General features: G+C 34.4%; 1 protein-coding gene across 1 annotated transcript in view; it reads right to left on the bottom strand.

Moving 5' to 3' along the window:
- Window positions 1-26,072, bottom strand: part of LOC150109704 (uncharacterized) — a 217,264-nt gene that overhangs the window by 56,981 nt on the left and 134,211 nt on the right. The window contains exon 5 of the mRNA XM_090414093.1: window positions 16,626-17,032. Within this exon, the coding sequence (XP_090270219.1) occupies window positions 16,626-17,032 (407 nt within the window). The remainder of the gene's footprint in view (window positions 1-16,625; window positions 17,033-26,072) is intronic.

Raw genomic sequence — 26,072 nt, 5'->3', positions numbered from 1 at the left:
GCCAGTCAATTTTTTAATATATGAAATTGTGCTAAAAACTATTAATTCTGAATACCTTTTTTTTTCTCCAAGAATTGAAAATCATTAAAATCGATGCTAAATGAAAATAATGTATTTATAGTTTAGATCAACAAATAATTACATTAAAAAAAGCTAAAAGATGTTTATTGATGTAATTATTTAATTAAATCAATAATTATAAAAATTTATTGATGAAATTATTTGTCTCCAAACATCCCCCCTCTCCTCCTGGAAAACATGACACCACACCCAACCGAAATGATCACGCGACGCCACTTGTAGACTACCTATAATTAAAACTTGAGGACAGACTTATTGAGTTCTCTGTTTTTGCATAACAATTTTAATTTTTTCTACTGGTTATTTGAGTCGACTTTATTTTCTGACAAATACTTTCATGTTCCATTTGAATCTGGAAGACTATCATTAAGTGAATAAACTTACTTTATTCTGTTCTTGTATGACCTTAATTAAGTTAATATCCTTAAACATATAGAACTGTTCATGGAATTAGATTACTAAAGTCGATTTTTTATTATTATTATTCAGGCATCTATAGAGTCAAAAGACTCATCAGGCGAGGTCTTTCCTAGGAAACACAAAGTCTATCATACCACTCCTTAAACTCCTTGACCGTTCTCGCTCTCACCACTCTATTAGGCAATGCATTCCATGGTTCAACCATCCTCAATGCAAAGAAACCAATCCTCACCCTCTTGCTAACAGTTTCCTTCCATAACTTCCAGGGATGGCCCCCCCTTGTCATCACTCCTTCCCACTAAGCAAAAGAACCCTCAGTGTCAACCCTGTAACCACCTCTCAACAGTTTAAAGGTCTCAATCATATCACCTCTCCTTATTCTATCCACCAATCTCTGCAGTCCACATTCCCTCAGCCGATCCTCATAATATTGTATAGTCTTGAAACCATCTTTTGTTATCTGCATTTGTACCCTTTCCACAGTTCATTTATCCCCTTCAAATCCTGGGGATCAAATCTGAGAACAATAGTCTAAGTGTGGTCTGATCAGGGTCTTATACAACGGAATGATAACTCTTTTATCTCTGCAGGTCAGCGTCCTTCTCATTATTTCAGCAATCCTTTGTGTTACCTTCACCACCTTTGCAATATGTCCCCTGAATTTCAGGTTTCTATCAATCATCAACCCCTACTTCCTCCAGTATAGCTCCTCCAACAGAGTATTCACCATCCCATCGATGTGTCACAAACCTCGTGACACCCCAGTCATTTTCCCACCTGTCTAGCTTATTCAAATCCTCTTGCAGGGCTACCACATCTGCACTATTACATTTATATCCCACAATATCATTCTTCCACAATCATTTCTCCCCCTACTGGCCACATAGCTAAAAAATTCCCTAGGATTTTTTTTGGATCTTAGGGCCAATCTCTTCTCATATTCCAGTTTTGCCTTCCTTACCATACTAGTCACACTCCTGGACTGTGTCTTATATTCTTCATGCATCTGCTCTTCACCTGTCTCCTTATATCTCGTCCATAGCTTCTTCTTCACATGCAGTTCTTGTTTAATATTGTTTGTCATCCACTTTACTCCAAATTTTGTCCTCTTCTTAACTTGTGGAATACAGTTTACTATTGCTGCTAACAAATATTTTTTTCAAAATTTCCCGAGCACTAATAATATCCCGGCCTTCCAATTCCTCCCTTCATGAAACTTCACCAAGTTGATGTCTAAGACTATTATAATCACCTGCCTTATAATTCCACATACATTCCCATCTCTTTGATAATCCTGCATGTCTATTCATCTTCCAAGTCAAAACCACATGGTAACTCTCTCCAACTGGTGGGAGAGATGTCATCTCAGTTATTATCAACTCTTCTGATGCTATGACCAAATCCAAAAACTCTTGAACCTCTTGTTCCCTCTATTACAAGTTGCCTAAAACATTTGTCCCTCAAGAATTCTAGAAATTCCATTCCCTTATTGCTACATGCATCTTCCTCTCCCCAATTTATATTGCTGTAGTTAAAATCTCCCATAACAATCCTTCTTCTTGCACTTGCCAAGCTTAACTGTCTAAACATCTCCTGGTCCCCACCCTCTGTGCTCCTTGGTTTGAGCAATACCCCACTAAATATCCTATCTTGCCGACCTCTGCCTCACACCATATGCTTTCAAAATCATTATTGTCACTGCCTTCCAAAGCCTCCACTCTTAGAAGACATAAGTCGTCACTTATCATAAGCAGTACTCCACCACCACCACATGTCTCTTCCTATCCTGCCGAAAAATGCTGTACACTGCTACTTCTATTCCTGTTATTATATCCTCTTTTGTCAACCACGTCTCTGTGATCCCAATAATCTTTGGCCAGGCTGATGCTATTAGCTCCACCAATTCCTCTCCTTTATTCCGGATACTCCTGGCGTTAGTGTAAAGCATAAAAATGCCACTGTTTCTATATCCAACATTATCCCCTCTAGACTCCACTGGGCTCAGTGTTAAGTGATGTTGTCCCCCTTCTCCCAAGTACCCATTCCCACAAGTGGCAACCCCTGCTACCATCCACCCTGGGCATTCTAGTTTCCCCGCATTGACACACCCACTCGTTCAGAACAGCAATCTCTCCAGATGCCTACATCTTTCCTCATTAAAATGCAAGCCATCTCGCATACAATTCCTTTTTGTCCCCAAATGGTTTATGTTTCCCAGTTGTTTATATACTACCATAGCATGTCTGCTCACTACAGTCAAATTGATGACACTGAATTAGCCAATTCACATGTCCATTTAACATTTAACAGCTAAATACTGACAAAGTGATTACAAATACAAAACAACAACCCTTCAATTAACCAACCTTTGTATGTCAACCAAGCACCTGTAACTGTACTTCAATTATCCAACCTTTTATAAGAACTTTTCATTCTGATAATTGAAGAGTTGAATAAATTTTGTCCAATAAATGACATATTACTGTAGTTGTAGCAAGTATTTTTGCTTTGTTTATGCAAGCTTGGATAAAGTATAAAAAGAAGAATATAATTTTTTGTGAAGTGTGGTTTACTTTTTATCCAATTGGAAAAATATTTGTTACAACTATCTCTCATCTCATTCAGAGTATTTTAATAATATGGTGATACAACATGTTGCAACTTGTATATGGAAAATAAGGCTTTGTCATTGATTTAGCTTGCAGTATATTCCAAAGTCTTGCTTCCACTAATAAGACCTCACAACCCACCCAGGAATTGATCTTCCTCTGGGAAGCAACAATGTTACTTCCATAATATCTTTGGTTTTCATTCTGCTATTGATGCCATCTTTCTTTTCACTCTTGTAATTCTTCTCATATCATATCTGTGATCTCTAGTCAACTTCTAATCTCTCTCTCTCTCTAATCTGAAAGTTAAAATTTGTTTGAACACTCTCTTTATACAGATACTTGAGAGTTTGTTAATTACTCTTTGACATCACTAAAACCATGCCTAAATAGCTGAAATGTTTTACTTGCTCTCTAGGTCTAGGTTCTCCATGCAGGATGTAGCTCAAGTCTTCAACGTTAATGCCTATTTTCATAGTCTTCCCCCCCCCCCCCCCACTTCCCATCTTCATATTAAATCATTATAGCAGTTATTTAATTTAGTTAAAAATGATGGTAGTGTCACCTTGTTGTAACTGGTGAATTAAGTTTTAGGGAAGACAGATACATGTATGTTGCAGTGTATAGAGTAGAGTGCCCTCCCATGATGAGTCCTTCGACTCTTTGAAGGAGTCACATTATAATAATGATAATCCTGCAGACTTGGACTGGATTTATTTAGGAGTGTAACATCATTTGTGAAGTAAAGAGCTGATATGAACATCAGCTCTTCGATTTACATATTTTTGCTTTACTATGGTAATTTATGGTATGATATTATTTGCTTTACTATGATAAAATTATGGTGACCACAAGCCATGTTGGAGTAATAATCTGAATCTCTCGTCATTTCAAGTTTCACATTAAGGTTATCCTCTAAAGTATATGCAGGCACATGTGTGCTCATGCATACACACACAGATTTACATTACAAATTTAGTGAACTGTTAGCACTCTGGTCTGACTTCTTGTCCAAAAAAACACAACTATAGTTTTTTTCATTTTTTCCCCCTTATGCCGCCATAATTTTACATAATGAATGCTCATCACTGTGGAATAATGAAATAAAGGATTATGATTTTGATATCAGGTTGATCTGTATGGATAATAAATAACAATAGGGACAACAAAGCACATCCTTGTCTTCCACCTAATGTTACATCACACCATCTTTCTGTACCTCCTGCAATTCTACTGGCTGATTTACAACTTAAATATAGACTGTATTGTTTGTATCCCACTTAACCACATAACTGTAGAGCTTTGAAAAGCTTTACTCTTTGCACAATGTGATATGCCATCTAAAGATCTACAAAACAAACACACTATGATTTCTTGACCATATCTTAAAGTGAAAATCTGATTTCGACAAGATATTCAGTCTGAGCCTAGTTTGTTCTTCTTCAATTTTCTCTTCTACATTTTTTTTTATCGTATTTTCAAGTATACCTATATGAATGTTATCTGCAATACATACTTAGCAAGAAGGTTCCTCTGTAATTGTCAGATTGGTTTATTTCAGTTTTTTACAGATGGCTGGCCTTGTTAGCTGAGTGGTTAGTGTATCTGCTCTTCACCCAAAAGGCTGCAGGTTCGAATTCTGCCATGGGGATGGATGTTTGTGATTGTCTGTGAAAACGCTAGTAGTGGTGGTGGCAGTAGATGGTGTTGGTGTAGATGATTATGAGGGTATTGCATTTGTTGGTGGAGACAGAGTTGTAGAGTAGGTGCCCTCCCTCGATGAGTCTTTGGACTCCCTGGAGGTGTCATAATAATAATAATAAAAGCTCTGTTCCAATTACTAAAAATTCAACATTCTGATCATGACTTTTTCAGGCACAATGCCTGAAAAACTTTTATATTACTTGAACATTTCTGGTTGAATATCATCTAATCCAGCAAGAATCAAGTTTCTGATTTTTAAAAAAATTTTTTTTTTGTAAGTATTCATATTTATTCCTAAGTTCATTCTTCCTCTTGAATATTTTCTAGTGCAATTGCATCACTTCTTATTTCATTTAACAATCTTTCAAATAATCACTCAAGACAATTGGAGTATTTTTATCTACAGTTTATATTTTATTTTTTCTTGCCTTTATAATTTGATTGTTTTTTTACAGTACTCTTTGTAGAACTTCTAAGCTTTTCAACAGCCTCCAAAATATTTGCTACCTTCTTAACATTTATTTTCTGTATTCTTAACAAAATCTTCCCATGAGTTTTGTTTTGCTATTACGAATTCTTACATTTTTCAGTATATTCACTAAGAGCACCTGGTGACTTAGCAGAAACTTTTAATACGCTTCCTTCTTATCCTGATTTTTCTGCCCCTGTAGAACAACTTCACCAAATGCCTCTCTGGCTGAATTAATCAAGCAATTTTTTCTTCAAATTGTGCCAAGAGTGCCAAAGGGGTGTTTAAGGGTCAAAGCTGTATAACTGAGAGGAGACCTCCACATAGCCTTTAAAGGAATGTGGAGAACCGACCAGGGCTTCTGACCTAATGTCCAATCCTCACCTTTTCGTGGTGCACCCTGTTGGGTATCTACTTTGATACTGAACGAACGAGGATGGGCTGGCAATTTGGGATTTAGCCGACCAAATTGTATTCTTATTGGTTAAACCAAAATAAAAAATGATGGTACAACATGACAAAATTTCATGCCGGCTGGGGCGTCGCCCGGTTAAACAAGGCCCCCGTTGTTTTTGCCAGGGAACCAGGGCGAACAGCGAAAAGTCAGCTACTGGAACAAATCTGAAAACAAATCCCAACTCAACATCACCAGAGTTAAAGATCGGTACTATCAACGTAAGACGCCTGAATGGCAAAGAAATGGAGCTAGCTGAGGAATTAGATAAGTACCAGATTGACATAATAGGGGTGACTGAAACAAAAAAAGACCAAAACTGGTGAGATCTTTCTGAGGAATAAATAAAAAATGTTATATTCAGGCAATGACAATCAAGGAAAAGAAGGAGTAGCCATAGTACTCAACACAAAATACGAGGCTAATCTTCTTGAATGGCAGTCAGTCTCAAGTAGAGTAATGTGGGCAAATATGAGAATGGGGAACTGGACAATGAGACTTATTTGTGCCTATGGTCCCACAGAAGGTTCTACTAAGGTAGAAGTGGTGGAATTTTTTGAGGCTTTTAGAAAAAGCAACTGACACAATGAAAAAGGAAAAGTTGGTCCTTGTTGGGAATCTAAATAGCAGCATAGGAAATGATTGTGAGACATACAAAAATATTTTGGGAAAATTTGGAGAAAAGAGCAAAGCTAATAATAATGGCAAACATCTGTTGGATTTCTGCTCAGGACATGGACTGGTTATTACTAACACGATGTTCCAACATAAAAATGTGCACAAATTCACATGGAGAGAAGAGGCTAGGAATAAGAAAAGTCTCATTGACTATGTTATTGTTGATAGTGATGTTTTCTCCCAGGTGCAGGACACCAGAGTGTACAGAGGATTTGAAATTGGAAGTGATCACTATTTAGTCTTGAGCAGGATAAAATTGAATTTCATATCGAAAAGAATAACATGTAAGAAAGTTTTAAAGCGAATAAAAGTTGAGCAGCTCTCAGATGTGAACTGTAGACTAAAATACAGAAAGATTATTGAAAAGAAAATGAAAGAGTTTGCGAACAGGAATCAAACCTTGGAGATTCAGTGGCAAACTCTGAAGAAAACATTGATTGATTCTGCCAGAGAGGCATGTGGTGAGGTTGTGTGCAAGGATAAAAAAATCAAAACTCCCTGGTGGACACAGGAAGTTAAAGAGGCAGTGAAGGTAAAGAAGAAAGCATATCAAAAGTTCCTGGCAAATAAGTCAGCTTTTACTCTTACAGAATACAGAGACAAATGTAAGAAAGTTAAACAGTGTGTAAAACTAGCTAAACAAAAGTCATGGGAGGACCCCTTAAGCACAAATCTGACTTGAAGTAGAAAAAGCCATCAAAGGCTTGAAATGTGGAAAGGCAGCTGGAGTAGATGATATTTGACCAGAAATGCTGAAGTATGATGGTATAAAAGTCTTACAGTGGCTGCACTGCATAGTTCAGAAAGCCTGGACAGAGGGACGAATTCCTGATGATTGGAGTAGAGCTCTCATAGTACTCATATATAAAAAGGGAAATAAAACTGAATGTGAGAATTACAGAGGTATTTTCCTACTGAGTGTTCCTGGCAAGATCTATGCAAGTATACTTGAGAAACGGTTGGGAAGAATTGTGGAAGAAAAGCTTGGTGAAGAACAAGCTGGATTCAGGCCAAATAGAGGCTGTCAGGATCAGATCTTCACTCTACGACAAATAGTCGAGAAAGCATGGGAATATAACAAAGATCTGTATTTAAGTTTTGTCAATTTAGAAAAAGCATATGACAAGGTGCCAAGAGAGAAGCTATTAAAAACGCTGCAGTTATATGGTGTCAATGGGGCATTATATCAAGCAATACTTAGTCTTTATTTGAGTTGTAAGTCAGCAGTTAGAACTGAAGGAAGTACAGGAAGATGGTGTAATGTTAAATCTGGTGTGAGACAAGGATATACATTATCCCCTCTGTTATTCATTATCTATATGGATCACATTATGAAGGAATGTGGTATTAAACCTGATATCAAAATTGGAGATGTTAATGTCAGCTCTTTGCTTTATGCGGATGATGTTATACTTCTAAATAAATCAGCTACAAGTCTGCAAGATTCAATGACTAAATTGAATAGCTGTTGTAATAGATATGGTATGAAGGTCAGCAATAAAAAGGCAAAGACAATGAAAATAGGCAGAATCATTGAAAATGTCAACTGTGTTGTGAATGGAGAACCTGTGGAACAAACATTTCAGCTACTTAGGCGCGATTTTTACTGAAGATGGTAAATTAAATATAGAAATAGACAACAGAATCAGCAAAGCTGGTATGGTGGGAAGTCAATTGAATGAATTCATATGGAATAAGAAAGAAATTAGTCGGAACACTAAATTAGTTGTATACAAGACTGTATACAAACCAGTTTTAACTTATGGATCTGAGAGCTGTGTCAGATCTAATATTTCAATCTTCTAGGACACTTCTGACAGTCAATCCACCTAAACCTTGGTTTAATCTTAGTCTTTTTTCCTCATCTTGAGATCAAACACCTGTTTTGAGGATTTCCTCTTCTGTTTAAGTGACTACACCACATATTATTCCTGCTCACACATTCCTGAATGCTAACAATGTCAAATTCTTTCCTACTAGTAACATCTGGAATTTGACCTTCCGACTAAGAATTATAGTAAATGTAAAAGAGCTAAATCACATTTTGCTGGTGACAATGTTCTTTCAGGCAACTTAGTAGAGTAACTTCAAGAAAGGATCAATGCACTGCAAAAGTGTAAATGCCTAACCACAAAGCCATTATAGATAGAACACCAGGACACTGATATAGTACTTTCCTGTGTTTATGTAAGAGAAAAGATCACAGTAGAGAGAAAACCTTGAATTCTACAAAGAATTCAACTTGGTTGGGTAGCCTTTGAAAACATGTGAAATTAGACAGACTTCCCAATTTGCTTCAAAAGAAACATATTTGACAGTTGTATAATTAAGAATAATACCCGAGTAAAAGTTTAAACCAGAATGAGAGACATTGTATCGGCCAATAAAAGATCCCAGTGGAAACAGGCTGAACATATTAAAAGGAGTAACACTCAAAAAATGGATGAAGATAACATCCAAATGATACCTTAGAGATGAAAAGAGCTATAGAAAGACCAAAGAGACACTGGAAGGATGATATTAAAGAGATGGTTGGACTTAAGGAGAGCCTTTTTTTTAGCAAACAAACAGAAGAAAATGTTCGCTGAAGAAAATTACAGCTACTCCTTCCTTTTCGTGATCACTACTGCCTGAACATGACATTTTATAATTATAAAATGTCATAGACTATAACACTTAATTGCATAGTGTTTTTAAAGTAAATCTGTGCTTAATTATGTCAAACATTACAGGATCATGACCAAGAGTATAGTACCAAAAATGAACCAATTGGCAGTATGAATATCTTCCACACATGTACATAGTAATTAGCATATGCAATGATATGTTAATAAATTTATAGTGTAAATTCTAAAGAGGAACTAACTACATATTTTGCCCATTGGCTTTAATCTCACATCAAATAGCTTCAAATATATACCATCTCCCTCAAGTCCTTCCTGCTGAACTGCTTTTGGTGGTTGAAAATTCTTCTGTTATCATTACCAAAACCCTGGTGTCATGTTCTCTCTCTCTGTCCTCCTCATAATATCTTTTGAATAATGAAAACATAATTATAGTTAAGATATTTCACTAAAAATATACTATTAAATTATAGATATTTCAAGTTTGTGGATCACAAACCATCTTCAGTATAGAACAGTGTTTTTGGTGGTTAAAAATGCTTCTGTTATCATTACCAAAACCCTGGTGTCATGTTCTCTCTCTGTCCTCCTCACAATATCTTTTGAATAATGAAAACATAATTATGGTAAGGATATTTTACTAAAAATATACTATTAAATTATAGATATTTCAAGTTGTGGATCACAAACCATATTCAGTATAGAACAGTGTTTTTCAAACACTTTTGATCATGACCCACTATTACAAATGCATTTTACACCATGACCAACAAATTTATATATATAAAATTATTACAGAGGCTAACATCATAAGTCCATTCATTAATAATTACATACACAAAAGAAACAATGTCAAAAAATAATGCAAAAATTAGGTAAGGATTATTTAGTGAGATTAGTGTGCCTATCTGTGATTCATAAGTTGATTAGCATATCGGAGTGCTTTTAAGCCCATTCTTTGTTTTTAATTTAGTCAGTAGTGAACACCTCAGTCCACACAAATACATTGTTCTGAATTGCAGTAAAAGCAACACACTTTTCAGCTTAGAAATGGAAATTTTTTCAGAATCTTTATTCAAAATGAGGACTGTCTTTGATAATCAGTGTAAGATCGTAGCAACCCACTAATGGATTGCAACATGCACACTTTGAAAAACACTGCTGTAGAAAAAAACAATGGTTATCTTCTCACAAAAAGTTGTGAAGATGCAAGGTTGTAAACTAGTACACTATTAGCATCCTGACAAAATAAACACAGTCAGTCCTTTACTTCTGTCCTATTTCTCACAAAAAAAAGAACCATTTTACCCCAGCATTATTTCTGATAACACTCAAATTCCCAGACAAGATGAGATTTCTCTTCTCAGAATTAACCTCACATCAAGCTTCTCCTGGCATAAACACATCACAACCATTGCATCCTCAGCTTCCAAAAAAAATAGGCTCTCTCTTTCACTCAAGTCGTTACTTCACCTCTAAACAGCTATTAACATACAAATATATACAAATCGCAAATCCGCCCAGCTATCGAATACTGCTCTCACATTTGGAGGGGGGGGGGTTCCAAAAAGCTTGACTCAATACAGAGGAGAACAATTAGACTGTAAATGACCCATCTCTTACCAACTCGCTCTCCTCACTCTCACATAGACGTCTGGTCTCTGCAACTTGTATATTCTATAAATATTTCCATGGGAAATGTTCATCTGAAACAGCATCAATAATTCCCCTCACTCTGTACCATACCCATTGGAACACGTAGCTGCTGTCCAACATGAGTTCACAGTACACCTTGAAACCCACAAAAACAAGTTTCTTTTCCTCCTCCTTTATCCCTGCTACTGCTGTACTGTGGAACAGTCTTTCTCCCCTGACATATTTCCCAAGCAATACCACATACATTCTTTTAAATCAAATGTAAACAAGTTTTTCCTTAACTCACTACCCACATGGTACTAACGTACTATAAGTTGGCCAGCCAACCTCTCGTATATGAGCCCAACATTAAAAAAAAAAAAAAAACCACTTACAATCATAACATGTTCACTGAACAATACCTCACTCATGCAATCCAGGGTATTATTATTATGCATATTATTTAAGGAATTATTTTTCTCAGTCTATTGCTGCTGAGGGTGAGAAAACCTCCTCAGAGACCTTTGTATAATATAATATCTTGTATTGTACACAGAATGTAGATGAAGCACTGAGTGAGGTGACAGAGCTATATGGATGGTGACTGGGAGAAGCTGCTGAAAATATATTATTACGTGACTCCCTTAAGGACTCAGGGTCTTTGAGGATGTCATGAGGTGCACTCTACTCTACTTCACCACACACATTTCACCATCTCCCCTACTATTTAATTCTCTAACTACATATAACAACACTACTACCATCAATGCCATTTACTTGCATCTCCCCCCCCACCACCAACAGTATTTTTGTTTGTAAATTGTATTTTCATGGCCAAAGTCCATACATTCACAGGATTCAACAAAGCCAGCCTTACAAAAAGTTAAGCAGTTAATAGGCTCAGAGTTGCAGTTGATAATGAAGACCATCTATTACCAGAAACACAAAAAGTTGCAGAAAAAAAGAAGAGGGGAGAAGAAAAGCAAAACACAATGAAAAGTTGATCCCAAAAAAAAAAAGTATAAAATGAAAAACTGGCAGAGCATTTGTTTCTTAATATTAAAATGATGGACATATCCATATTTTATAGCCAAATACAAAAAGAAATTTAAAAGTTTCAAAATTTACTAGAGCTTATGACTGAAAGTTATTTGGTCCTTTTCATTAAAATTGAAACAAACTATTTGATTTTTAAGACCATGGATTTAGTAAACATTTATACAAATCGTCTACTAGTTTCGCTAGCTATAACTGTCTAGCTTTGTGAAGACTAGGAAGGTAATGCTAGTATTAAATGCAAAAAAACAAAAGAATGAAGTAACAGTTTAAAAACAGTTAGACAAATAGGAGTGCACGCATGACATCACACGCATTAGGCATGAAGACTTAGTCATTGTTATTAAGTCGCGTTTTCTAATTTTTCGCGTAATTTAGTTCCGTTAAACTTAATGAATTTAACAGATTTTTCCGCGTCTTTTAATATTATTCCCTGGTTTCTATTGAGATTATTTCCTGTTCGTAGAACTACTGCAGCTTCTTTAAAAGTTCTACATCTGTAATCTTCTTCGATATATGGCAAAGTTGAGAAATGATGTGCTAACCCTGAGGTGTCTGTTCTTTTATGATTGACATCTCTGACATGTTCCTTCTTTCGAATTTCTAGGCTTCTTGAAGTTTGGCCTATGTAGTAAGTCCACACGTACATGGTATGCTATAAACACCTGCGTATTTGTAGAAAGCGATGCTATCCTTAGTGGATTCTAATAACTGTCTTATAGTTGTGGTAGGTTTAAAAACAACTCTGATGTTAAAAGGTCTCATGATTCTTGCTATTTTGGTGGAGACTGATCTAGCATAGGGTATGACGATGGAAGATACGTACTGGGTCGTCCGAGGTTGTTGCTGGAGGTTTTTCTATAAATGTTTGTATAATTGTTTATTAAATCCATGGTCTTAAAAATCAAATAGTTTGTTTCAATTTTAGAGCTTATGATTATTATAACTTTTGGCAAAGCGGTTGTCTGTTTACACTACTTAAATGGCACAAGCTCTGCCATGAAGCTTGTATGTTCACATTTTATTAAACTAGGTTTCAACAGCATGACAGCTGTTTCAAACTGTTGGTTTTCATCAGAGATCATGCAGAAACCTAAAGAGAGCAAAACCTCTCTGTCAAAACCATAGCAATCCTATGTCAGAAAGTTAGATTCACCATAAATGAACTCTCAGGAGGTGCATAATCAATTACTAAAGTACAGAATCAAAAGGCTTGAATTTGGCATATGATAGATATTAAAATAAAGGGTATTACGGATTCATTCCTATATATATTTGTAACCCTTCAGCTGTATACTTCAGTAATTGTTTATGCACCTAAAGAGAGTTCACTCATGGTGAATATAACTTTCTGACATAGGATTGCTAGAGTATTGATAGTTTTTGCACTTTTAAGGTTCTTGCCTTGTCTTTGATGAAACCGACAATTCGAAACAGCTGTCAAGCCTAATTTAAGCACTAATAAAAGTGCAAATGTACAGGAACCTGAGTAGAGCTTGTGTCTTATGTTGTACAAACAATCGACTCCAGTGTCAATGGCTATAATAATCATAAGGTCTCTGGTAAATTTTGAACCTTTTAAATTTCTTTCTTTATTTGGCTAAAAAAACATGGTTGGGTCCATAATATCCTATTTTAATATTTCCTTAAGTTAAATTGAAGCCTTTTAGCTGTATGCTTTAACATTTGCTTCTGTTAAGACAATTTGAATTGTTGAGGAAATGGATCCTAAGATGGAGAGATTTAGCAAAGTAGAAGAATGATACAAGTTGCAATTGATTGTCAGAGAGAAATTTATATTATTATTATTATTGTTAAGATAGACATCCAGGGAGTCAGGGACTCATCAAGGGAGGCCACATATTACACGCACCAGCTATCGTACTTATGAATTGTACTTATGTTAATGAATTCAAAAGATCCCCCATCTTTTGAATTCATTCACACTATTTGCACCCACAACATCCAATGGCAATCCATTATAATCATGCACCACCCTATGAGAGAAAAATCTAGTCCTCACCCCTTCTTGGCAGCCTTCATTCTCAGCTTCCAAGGATGCCCTCTCGTCCTTTCCCCACCCTCCATAAATTGAAAAATTTCATCAATTGAAATCCTGTATGATCCTTTCAGAAGTTTGTAAGTCTCAATCATATCCCCCATCTTTCTCCTGTTTGCTAGTGTCTGCAGTCTACAAATTCTCAATCTATCTTCATAATCAGTATACCACAATCCTGATATCATTTTTAATACTCTCCTTTGCACTCTCTCCAATACACGAGAATCACAATGGAAACCAGTAGACCAGACCTATGCACAATAGTCCAAGTGAGGTCTTATCAAGGCCTTGTAAAGAGGCAAAATGACATCCTTATCTTTACATGCGAATGTTCATTTCAGCATTGCAATTATCTTTTGAGTTGTGTTTGCAATCTTTGCTACCTGGCTCCTGAACTTCAATTTCCTATCTACTAACACTCCAAGATCCCTAGTCTCATCAGTTTCTTCAAGCATAATCCCACCAATATAATACGATATTGGATATCTAATCATGGCGAAGTGAATGACTTTACATTTACTGACATTCATTTTCCCATGCCCACAATTCCAGCTTATTCAAATCTTTCTGCAAGTACTGCATATTAGCAGCATTCCTGATTATCCTATCTATCTTTGCATCATCAGCAAATAGCTGTATGTCGCTTGTCAAATCCTTCCCAATATCATTAATGTACAGATTGAATAACAGTGGACCAAGCACTGATCCTTGTGGTACACCACTGGTTATTACCTTAAATACAGAAAAGAAAAGTGTGCAGACTAAGGTGGACATAATGTTCAAATTTTTTTTTTAAAAAAAGTCTACTTCTGCTGTCACCTCACTTTGAAAGATGAGCCTAGACAACCCATAAGCTATACACCTTGTGAATCATCCTCAGAATGATGGAATTCTTGAACTTGTTACAATTCCTGAATTTCAAGAATTTGCTGTTTGAATTAGGCTCCTCTGCCCTTTTCAAAGAATTACCCAGTTAATAAAGAAGCAGCTTTGAAGAATTACTCTTTCACTATGTGTTTCCAGGTGACTATTTTATTGTACAGAAGCATTGTATGCTCAGCTTATTACATACAGTACTGTTAAAGTAATTTTATGTTATAATTTTTCAAATAATGATTTCTGACTTGTGACTTTTTTTTTTTGACTTAGGACAGGATTGTTGGAACAAAACACCAGCATAAGTGTCAAGGAATGACTGTATACACACACACACACACACACTCATAAGCCAAAAGTTATGACCACCCAACCTGTTTCCAGACTGCATGGTTAGCAGGAATGGGCTGGTGGTGGTATCCTGGTATAGTAACAATTGTTCCCATAGAGATTACTGGCTCCTCTCACCCCCCCCCCCCAATGAGACCTTGACGGCTAAGTCTTGCCTGCTGGAGATTGTTTCAGATCAGGTAGTGCCCTACACACACATGGTGATAATGAGGTGAAATGGATCTTGACTCTCAGCAAGATAAAATGCCACAAGGCTTGCATTGTGGCATGTTGTCTTGGTTGCAAGCATGGTTCGAAGAGCACATCCAAGCATTCTGTGTGTTCCTCTGGCTACCTAATTCTCCTCATTTGAATCCCACAGACATTTGCAGGATTGTGGCATCTGTCAGTCAACACCAGTGCCTCGATGGTTGCTGACCTCCAGGACATTATTCTGTCTAGTTGGTCCAGAATACCTCAGGCCACCTTTGTAGTCTAGTGGAGTCAATGGGTGCAAGTAGTTATCTTGCCAAAAGGAGGCCCAATATGCAAGTAGGTGGTCACAATGTTTTGGCTCTTGAGCATATATATATATCGAGAAATAAACTTGCTGATAATTTCCCAAATTTTGAACATGGATAGTACATTGTTGAGATTAAGGCTGGGATGATAATGACTTTCAGTTTAATTCCATTGCCAAGCTCATGATGTTCAATCACTTGGATATAAGATTAATGTTCAGAAATGCATTTTAAAATGGAAAAGCTCACTTGTCCAAAACAAGAGAAGCCGCAGTTACAGGAATTTGATAGATGCCAGGTAGCAACAAAGGAGGAAAATAGGTTGATTTGATTTGATTGATAGGTTTGAATGCAGTTGTAAGTTGAAATTTTTCCAGGGAAAAGGACAGACATTCAGAAGTGTCGTTAATGGAATAGAAATCCTAAGAGAGTCATCTGTTCTTGTAGAATTTGGATAAAAATGGTTGATAATTTTGTTAATGATTTTTGTGTTGTGGCCATTGAGAATGCAGGCTTGCTTGAGAGATTTGATAATGGCATATTTTATTTTTGTGAAAAATGATATGCTGATGTCAGTTGAATAGAATAATACAACTGGAAAAAGTAGCTTTACATTGAGAGCTATCTGCTTCTCACTTGACAAGGTTGTCCAAAAAGAGTCAAGTTCTATTTGACTCTATCTAGAATGAATTTGATTCTAGGATAAATGGCTTACTCATTAATGTTTTGTAATAATATATGTAATTCTTGCTCTCTCTCTCTCTCTCTCTCTCTCTGTGAGGGGGGGGGGGATATCATCCACATAACATCTAAAAAAGAAGAAGGTTTGGAATTTAAGGAAGATATTTTCTCCTCTGTAAATGAAACTAATATTTCTGAAATATCCTGGACAGGTATATAGTGGGAGCATTTAGACATATTTTGATTATATTCTGAGATATTATATGTGCATGCTTGCAGTAAATACTCACATTCATTAATGCTTATAATTTAAGATTTTTTTTTTTTTTTTTTTTTAGAGATTTTTATTTTCTATTTCTATATACACAAAAACTGTTGCTTTTGAAATTATGAAAACTCAAAATTCACTATTACAAAGACAAACATACCTCATTGATGTAACTGATGAAGAAAGAGGTGACGTATCATCAGAATCATCACTTTCGAGCAACCCTGATAATCCTTTTTTTTGCATCTTTTTTTTAGAATAGGATAATTTAGCTTTACTGCTCTGATCACTGTCACTATCACCACCAGAACCTAACAACTGCTTTTTTACTTTACTTGATACACTTGTTAGTAGCTCTTCTTCTTCTTCCTCCTCATCAGAATCTTTTTTGTCACTGAGTTCTGATACCTCTTCCACATCAGCTTCTTGGGGACAATCAGTCTTGTTAATACTTTTCTGCAACATTTTAATTAAAGGTTCATCACCTGATGAGTTTATACTGCTATGATGCGATGCAGAATGATCCGATGCAGATTTTTCGTAATCTGATTGAAAATCCTTTTCAATCTTAAAATAAATAAATAATATATATATTTTGTATATAACACACACACACACACACACACACACACACACACACACACACACACACACACACACACACACACACACACACACACACACACACAAATAAAAATTAAATTTAATGTCATAAAAATAAATGAAAATAATTTCCCAAATGATTGTGCATAAAGCTGAAAGGTTACTACAAGCAAAACATTTGCATGCCAAGCTGAGAAAATATTTTAACTTGTCTATCAATGGTGTCAAAATTGACACACCTGCTGATGGCTTTATATTTTTCTCAAGTCCAGTTCCACCAATCAGTAATCATTTAAAAAATTTTAATTTTTAATAAATAAGAGCATAAATTAAATTAATTTAAATATTATTAATACCTCCAAGGGATTCGTCAATGGAGGAAATGTAAAAGCCACACAGGCTGTCATACTTTTTCTTGAATTCATTCATGCTACATGCACTCACAACTTCCAAAGGCCCATTCTAATTGAGAGAAAACTAACTCTCACCCCCCCATATTCACTGCATTCATTCTCAACTGACCTCTTGTCCAGGGCCGCATTTACCATTAGATGCATGAGGCGCAAGCTGGGGCCTCACTCTCTATGGGGGGTCACATTTTAAAACCTTACTACTCACAAAGAACAACAAAAAAACAGCGTAGTTATAGTTGCAAAATAAAATACTTATTTTTAAATATTAAATTCATAATATAAAAACTAGAGGCAGCTGAACAATTTGCGAGGCTTCCCGTTTCCATTTGAAATACATTGTTCTTTCTTTAGAATATAAAACTAACAGGAACTCCTGTATTCCATAAATTTCATGTATGTAAGCGTACCATTTCTTTGCTGGATGTATATACGCATCCAGCAAACCTGGATAATATTGTGTTCACCTGTTGAAAGAACATGGATAAGAAGTGCAGTTTGACTGTCATATCCATTAGAAGGGGCAATAATCCATTATGCTAAAAAGAACACTTAACTATATTACCTAGCGTATGTAGTAGCTACATTCAGTTGCCTACAGCAAGAAACGTTTTTATCGTATTAAATGTTTTTATCGTATAATTATAGTTTTTAATGGCAGCGCAAAATAAGAAATCCTTTCATACTTTCTTCACTTCGTATTGTATCACTTTGGAAGACCAATGTCACCAATTTTTTTGCTAATTATTTTAATTGCCAATACATTTTAAAATTCTCCCAGAACTTGATTGAAGATAATTATTTTTGTCAAATGATGATCTTATAAATTCATGAAAATCCGAATCTAAAAATGAATAAAAATGAAGCCTCCATCTGTTCCAAATTAAGCTCTCTTTTTTATTCATAATCTTAGTTCGAAGGCTAGTTCACAGATTGCGCGAAGGTTCGCACTTTTAAATTTTGCTTTATAGAGAATCATATCATGTAATGCATAATTTTTATAATGTAATCTGTAGGTTTTTGCATTTCAACTTTCTTGGTTTCCCCCTAATTGCTCACTACAAATCGAAATAAATGGCAGTTATGAAGTCAACTGTTATGTACATATTTTCAGCCAATTTCGATATTATGCAGCAGTTTTGAAGTAGCGATATATTCTCTACAGTTTATCTTTTGAAACATGTGTGGGTGCATGCATCAAAATGAAATTTTATTTCCAAAATTTTCATAACAGAATCAATTCATCATTAATGGCTAACTCCCCACCTCCCAAAATTGTCACCACACACACACACACAAAATACTGCTAGATAACATATGTGCACTTTCTTTTTGTTTGAATTCATTATTTTTCCAAAGTAATTGTACCAGAGAACTTTTAATATTCCGCTACCAAAATTAAATTGTGATTATTATAAATTAGCAAATTTTGTATATTTTTTGTATGTCACACTAGGCGACAAAATTTACCTTTCACCTAAAGTAGGGTGGTTGGAAAGCAGATACGTTAATCATTCTGTTAACTAAGGAGGTTGACAGAAATGTTACTGCAAACTGAAACGTTTTATATTTAGATCCATGTTGTAATTCCATAAATATGACGATTTTTGCTACAATTTTTATTACTGTAAATTCAAAATTTTATTTTTAGTGAGAATATCTGAACTTTACAGTTGATGAAGTTCCTATTTTTACCTTGATTAGCAAGCTTAATTTGATTGCATTTAAATTTTTTTTTTTTTTTTTTTAAAAAAAACTTTTATCGCTATACTAAATTAGTACCATATCTTTTAATATTTTTTCGGTATTCAGAATTTTTGTAGCAACTATGATATGATGCTTGTCAAACAAAATCAACAATCGACACTGCAATTGAAATCTTTCACAGAAAGATTTTTAATTATTCCATGTCAATTACATGGAATATTTAAAAGTATAAATAATATATATATTTAGAATTACATTAAAAGATTTTATTAAATCTATTTAGAAAATTTAATATTAAATATAAAGTATCGTAGAAGTTGCATAATTATTTATAATCCATCGATATAAGCTAGTCATTTATTTAAATAAAATGACTTACAACATTGCTGGTTTAATATCACCAACTTTTTTTTGATATTAATGTTTATTGTATACATGTGAAATTAGTTTTTATTTTTGGGAAGAGACACAATAAATAAATTGTGCACCAAAAAGGATCAAATATCGTAGAACAGTAAAGGAAATTCCAACAGTAATTAAACTGATAGTTTAGTTACTGTATACAAGTGTATATACCTAATTATGTGGTTAAAGTAGTTGTTGCAGTCAGTAAGAATATATTTTTCAATTAATTTATTATTCTTATTTTACTGTTACTCGTTTATTTTAACAAAACCAAGATACTACTGTTACTATTTTTGTATTTTTTTAGCATTTAACATAATTGTTTATTTCATTTATATGTTTATTTTGGATTTAATAAATATTTATTTTGCTTTTGATAGATTAATACACATAATGATGCCAAGAAAATTTGAATCCGGAGCTAGTAAAAGAAAACGACTCAGAGAAAATGAAAAAGAGCTAAATAGTCAAAAGGGGGTAATTTTGTCTTTCTTGTGTTCTGAAAATGAAGAATTTCGTAAAACTGAAGTTGTACTTCACACTTCTTGGAATGAAAACGAAACATTGGTATCATTATCAGGAGGAGATGAAAGAGTAAATGAAACAAATTAAGAGGGTTCTGAAGAAATTTTCAATCGGAGTCTGTACTTACTAGCAAGCAAGTATCTCTTATCCTACCGATATAACAGTGGCCAATTAGTATCAATGAACAATTTATTGAGAATATTTTAATAAACATGCCTCAGAATGGCGGTAAAATCAAAAATTTAAAAAAAGAATACACAGAACGCAATAGAATATATGTCAGAAATGTAAATGAATCACATTTTTACTGTAAAAAGGCGAATGAAACAAAAAAGAAACGAGAGTGGTTAATTTTTTCAGAAACCAGGAAAGCAATTTACTGCTTTGTTTGTAAATTGTTTTCTAAGTCAAATAACAGCTTAATGAAGGGTTTTAATGACTGGGGAAATAGAACAAGAATCTTATGTGATCACGAGCATTCTACTGAGCATATATGAGCGATGTGCACATATTGCAAAATAAAATCAAGTTCTGTAAATAGTCGAATTGATTCTGAATTGATCAAACAAATACAATCTGAAGAAAATTATTGGAGAGAGGTTTTAAAAAGAATAATAGCTACCATTAAGTTACTGAGTAAACTAGGGCCAGCATTTAGAGGAAATACAAATATTTTTTCTGATTCTTGCGGAAATTATTTATCATGTTTAAATTATTTAAGTGAATTTGATGATTTTTTAAAACATCACTTGAAAATGTATGCCAACTGTGGTTCTGGCAGATCAAATTATCTTTCTTACCATACTTGTGATGAATTCATAGCATTAATAGCTAAAAAAACATGAGAAATATTAATATCAAAAATTAAGGAAGCTGCTTATTTTGCAATAATACTCGATTCAACGCCCATAATGACCGTTGTCGCAAATTCTGACATTAGAGAAACATTTATCGGGTTCATCAGTATTACGCAACATAATTCCTTATATTTAGAAGAGGTAGTGTTAAAAAAATTAGAAGAATTATCTTTGGATATAAAAGTGTGAAGAGGGCAAAGCTATGATAACGTTGCCAATATGAAAGGTATCTATACAGGTTTACAAGCTAGGCTGAAAAACCATAGTCCCTCTGCACATTATATACCGTGCTCTAATCATTCCTTAAATTTAATTGGCAACTATGCCGCGGAATCTTGTCCAGAAGCAGTGCAATATTTTTGTTTTATTCAAAATGTATATAATTAGTTTTCATCTTCAACAAGATGGGGTATATTCCTTAAACATTTAGAAAAACAATCTTTAACAGTTAAAAGACTAAGTGAAACGAGGTGGTCCGCAAAAGCTGACGCTATATTGGCTTTGAAACGTGAATATAAACAAATCAAAGATGCATTACTTGAACTATCCATTTCTCCTCATGAAAAACCTATTTCTAAATTAGAGAACTCATCACTGGCTGAACATTTTGACAAACAAGAAACAGCAATTTTAACAGTTGTGTGGGACAAAATTTTACAACGAATACATGCTACTAGTAAATCTCTACAAGATCCTTTGCATGAAACTCTTTGAGTTTCTTATTCGGCTAAGAAACAATATGGGATATAATATCCCTTAACTTAAATAAGTTCATGTCGTCGAATTGAAGCCTTTGGCTCTTCATTATAATTAGTAATTTAATAGGACACCTCTTGGCAATTCTCATAGAAGGGATGTAAGTTCTGTTTGCTAAAAACTTGGTATTAACTTGGTTTACCTACTCACTGATGAGACCTCAAAAAAGGTCAAAACCGGTCTGGGTAGTGACCTTCTCTCATAATGTTGAACAATAATCCAGCAACTAGGAGTTAAGTTCACATTATGGGTAAATATCAAGAATAGTGATCGGAGCTTGCTCCACCCTTTCTATGAGCTGCCTCAGCTTGCACTACCTTCAAGGGTCAGTTGCTGCTCTATCCAGGTATTTGCTTATGCTTGGAATCACTGAACTTTATAGTTTCTATATTCGGCATGAAACTCTTTGAGTTTCTTATTCGGCTAAGAAACAATATGGGATATAATATCCCTTAACTTAAATACAATAAAACTTTTTTTTTCTTGCATCTACAGTATATAATGGCTGTTTGGGAGGGCGTGTTGTTTTTTGTGTGGGAGGTATATATGCAAAACCTTTTAATGTCTTTTTTTGTAAAGTGAAATCAGGGGTGCCAGTTATATTCGACAGTAAGCATTCACCGACAAGTCGACATCCTTCTGCTGCTTCCCCTGCTCCACTGACTTCTATGGTGAGTCAATGCATAAATATTTTACTCACTACCGTTTTTTTTTTTTCTTCAAACCAACATCATTAAAATCAATTTAATAATGCAATAATCAATTTTAATACTGAATAATATTATAAATTTTTGGTGATCAGAATGGGATATGTCAACGAAACTAACCAGAAGTTAATTTAACAATGTTGGCCTGAGGAAACTACAATATTGTAGCATTTGTTCTGTGATTGATAACTAACTTAAATGCGTACTTTTATATTTGTTGACATGCTACACCGTATACATTAAGTGTATTAATACTCTTTATAATTATGCCATAATTAATTATTAATACTTATTTACTAAAATAAATAGCCAAAAGGCTTCACATCGGCGATACAAAATTATATAAATTAAGTGGATATTAAATCCAACATTATTTCAAAGCCGACTACAGAAACTATAGACTATATATGCGAAATATGACCAGAGATCTTACGGGAATACACTCGCCAAATTTCCCAAGAAAATTCTATAGTTACTGTAGTCGGCTTTGAAATAATGTTGGATTTAATATCCACTTAATTTATATAATACTAATACTTATGTTAGTTTAATGTATGAACTTTAAAAAAATGGGAACAGTATTTACGAGCAAGTTTGTTGGGACTGAGCCCTCTAATACAGTAAGAATAAATAAAAATACAATCTATAGAAAAAGAATTGAGAAGGACTGATCCTTAGGATTCCCTGACTTTTCCCTTTTCTAATCACACATGCGTTCATTATGCATTCCGCACATCTGCCAGTAGGCAGAAATAAGCAGCGGCAAGTACATTATTGTTGCATATGTGCACTGTTTTGTTTTTGCTACTGTAAATGGGAATTATAAAGATAATTTAATTTAGGCATATAATAAAATGTTGATTTTTTTTGAAACTATAAAAAATGCATTTGATTTAAGTTGTGAATTATTTTGTTCCAGTTCTACCGAACATGGCTGGCAAAAATAAAAAAAGAAAATTATCACAGTCAAGCAGCAGAGAGTTCCAAAGCTGATGGACTGAAGAGTATGGCATGATTAATAAAGACAATAAAGCAACATGCATTTTATGTTCCGGGACAGTTGTGTGGTGCAGAACATCGTCAGTAAAACGGCATAATGAGACAAACCATAAATCGCTCCTTGAGAAAAGCAAGGACGAACAGAAAGAATTTATTGCTTGGGCAATTAAAAATAGGCATATCCAGTCAACAACCCTAATGAAATTTATCGGCAGTCATTCAAATATAACTGCTGCTAGTTTTTTGCCTCAAATATAATTGCTAAACATGGGAAACCTTTTAGTGATGGGGAATATATAAAAGAAGCATGGTTAAAATGCGCACCAGTTCTTTTGGAAGATTTTGAAAACAAGGAAAAAATTATTCAAAGAATAAAAGATATGCTTTGGCTAGAAACACGGTGAAACATAGAATCATAGAAATGGCTAAAAATATAACTCATCAGCAAAAAACAGATAAAATCTTCTGGTTTAATTTCTCTTTGTCTTGATGAGAGGAAAATGGGTTCGTCAATTTATTTACCAAATATATTGGACATTCAGTTCTAGGTTTTCATTGTATTATACACCAGCAGGTTTTATGCGCAAAGGCTAGTTTCAAGCTACTGGAAGATATTATGAGCATTGTAACAAAATTGGTCAATTTTATATCGGCACGCGCTTTAAATAAACAAAAATCTATAGAATTATTAAGTGAGGTAAACTCGGTGTACAATGGTTTACTTATGTACAACAACGTCCGATGGTCAAGTCGTGGGAAAATTCTTCAAAGATTTGTTGAGTGTTTAGATGAAGTCAGACTTTTTTTACACAATGAGAAAATCATTGAAAAATACAATCAATTAACGAACGTCGAATGGCTTTCGAAATTAATGTTTTTTACTGATTTGTGTTTACATTTAAACGAATTAAATGTTAAACTGCAAGGTGTTAACAAGCAATTATTATCATGTTTGATTTAATCAAAACATTCAAAATTAAATTACCAATTTTTAATTGTGACGTCATTTCCAATACCTTCTGATATTTTCCAAATACAAAAAAAGTCTTTGCAGATCTAGAATCCCATGAAAAAACAGATCAAGTTTTAAATTGACAAAAGTTTTCTACAGTTATTCAGTCAATAATCAACGAATTTTCTTCAAGGTTTACACAGTTCAGGCAATTTGCAGAGACATCAAAATTTATTTTGCATCCGGACACAACATCAACAGATAAACTCAATTTGGAGATTTTCGAGTGGCTGAATTTGGAAGATGTAGAAATACAACTAATCGATTTTCAATCTAGTTCTATATGGAAACAAAAGTTTGTCGATTTGAGAAATGACTTGGAAATAATGGAAAATGATCGATTATTGGGGGCAATTAAAAAGAATGCAGAAGAGGAAATATTGAGAACTTGGAATGCCATTCCTGAAACCTTTTGTTGTTTAAAAAAACTAGCGATGGCTATATTATCAATTTTCTCCTCCACATATGCTTGTGAGTCATTATTTTTTTTAAATGAATTTTATAAAAGACAGTTTAAGAAATAGAATGACTGATGAATTGATATCTCATTAATAAATTGATATATTGATAAATTAATAAATTGATAATAGGTTAATATTGATTTGCATACGACAACGTGTACGTCAAATTATATGTTCATTATTATGAAATTCTATATTAATTTTTAAACTTGTCTCAATAAAATTCTGCAATTAAATTTGCATTAATTAATGTTAATTAATTAGTGTTGTATTAATTAGTTGCTGACGTGCCATGCACATCAGCAACTCGATTTGTAAACTTTTGGCACACACCGGCATGTCAGCAACTCGATTTGTAAACTTTTGGCACACACCGGCATGTCAGCAACTCGATTTGTAAACTTGGCACGCGGACATAAAAAGGTTCGCCACCACTGTCCTATATGATTCTTTCAGAAGTAAGTTTCAATCATATCACTTCTCTTTTTCCTGTTTGCTAGTATCTGCAGTCCACAAATTCTCAATCAGGCTTCATAATCTGTATCAAACAATCCTAATATCATCTTTAGCACTCCTTTGCACTGTCCCTCTGCTGCTGCATCAGCATCACCATAGAAAACAGGAGACTAGATCTACGTACAATCCAAGTGAGGGCATATCATGGTCTTATAAACTGGCAATATGACTTTCTTATCCTTACATGTTAAGGTTCATTTCAGCATTGCAATTATATTCCGAGTCGAATTTGTGAATTTTGCTATATAGCCTTTGAACTTCCTATCTACGAAAACTCCATGATTCTTAGCCTGATCGGTTTTCCTCTAGCATAATCCCAACAATATAATATGACACTGAATATCTCATTACACCAAAGTGCATGACTTTATACTTGCTAATAAGGAACTGACAGCCATTTTCACATGCACACTCAGAGGCATAGCTAGAGGGGGGGGGGGCGGTCTGCCCCGGGTGGCACTTTGAACCTTTTTGAACTTTTGTAGTTAATTCTAAAATACAGTCTTGAGAAATCATTTCGAAATATTGTAACACTACTGCCAATTTTCCTCATAATTGCTGTAAGTGCTGCTAGTTGTGAGAGGAGTTTTTCTAAATTAAAACTGATTAAGAATTACCTACATTACTATGAAATAGACATCGCAAATGG

The sequence above is a fragment of the Typopeltis vanoorti genome, chromosome 2, assembly GCF_054136105.1.
Source record: "Typopeltis vanoorti isolate ZY-2024b chromosome 2, IOZ_Tvanoo_1.0, whole genome shotgun sequence".
NCBI lineage: Eukaryota > Metazoa > Arthropoda > Arachnida > Uropygi > Thelyphonidae > Typopeltis > Typopeltis vanoorti.
The sequence above is the reverse complement of the archived record's forward strand: the minus strand, read 5'-3'. Positions and strand labels throughout refer to the sequence as shown.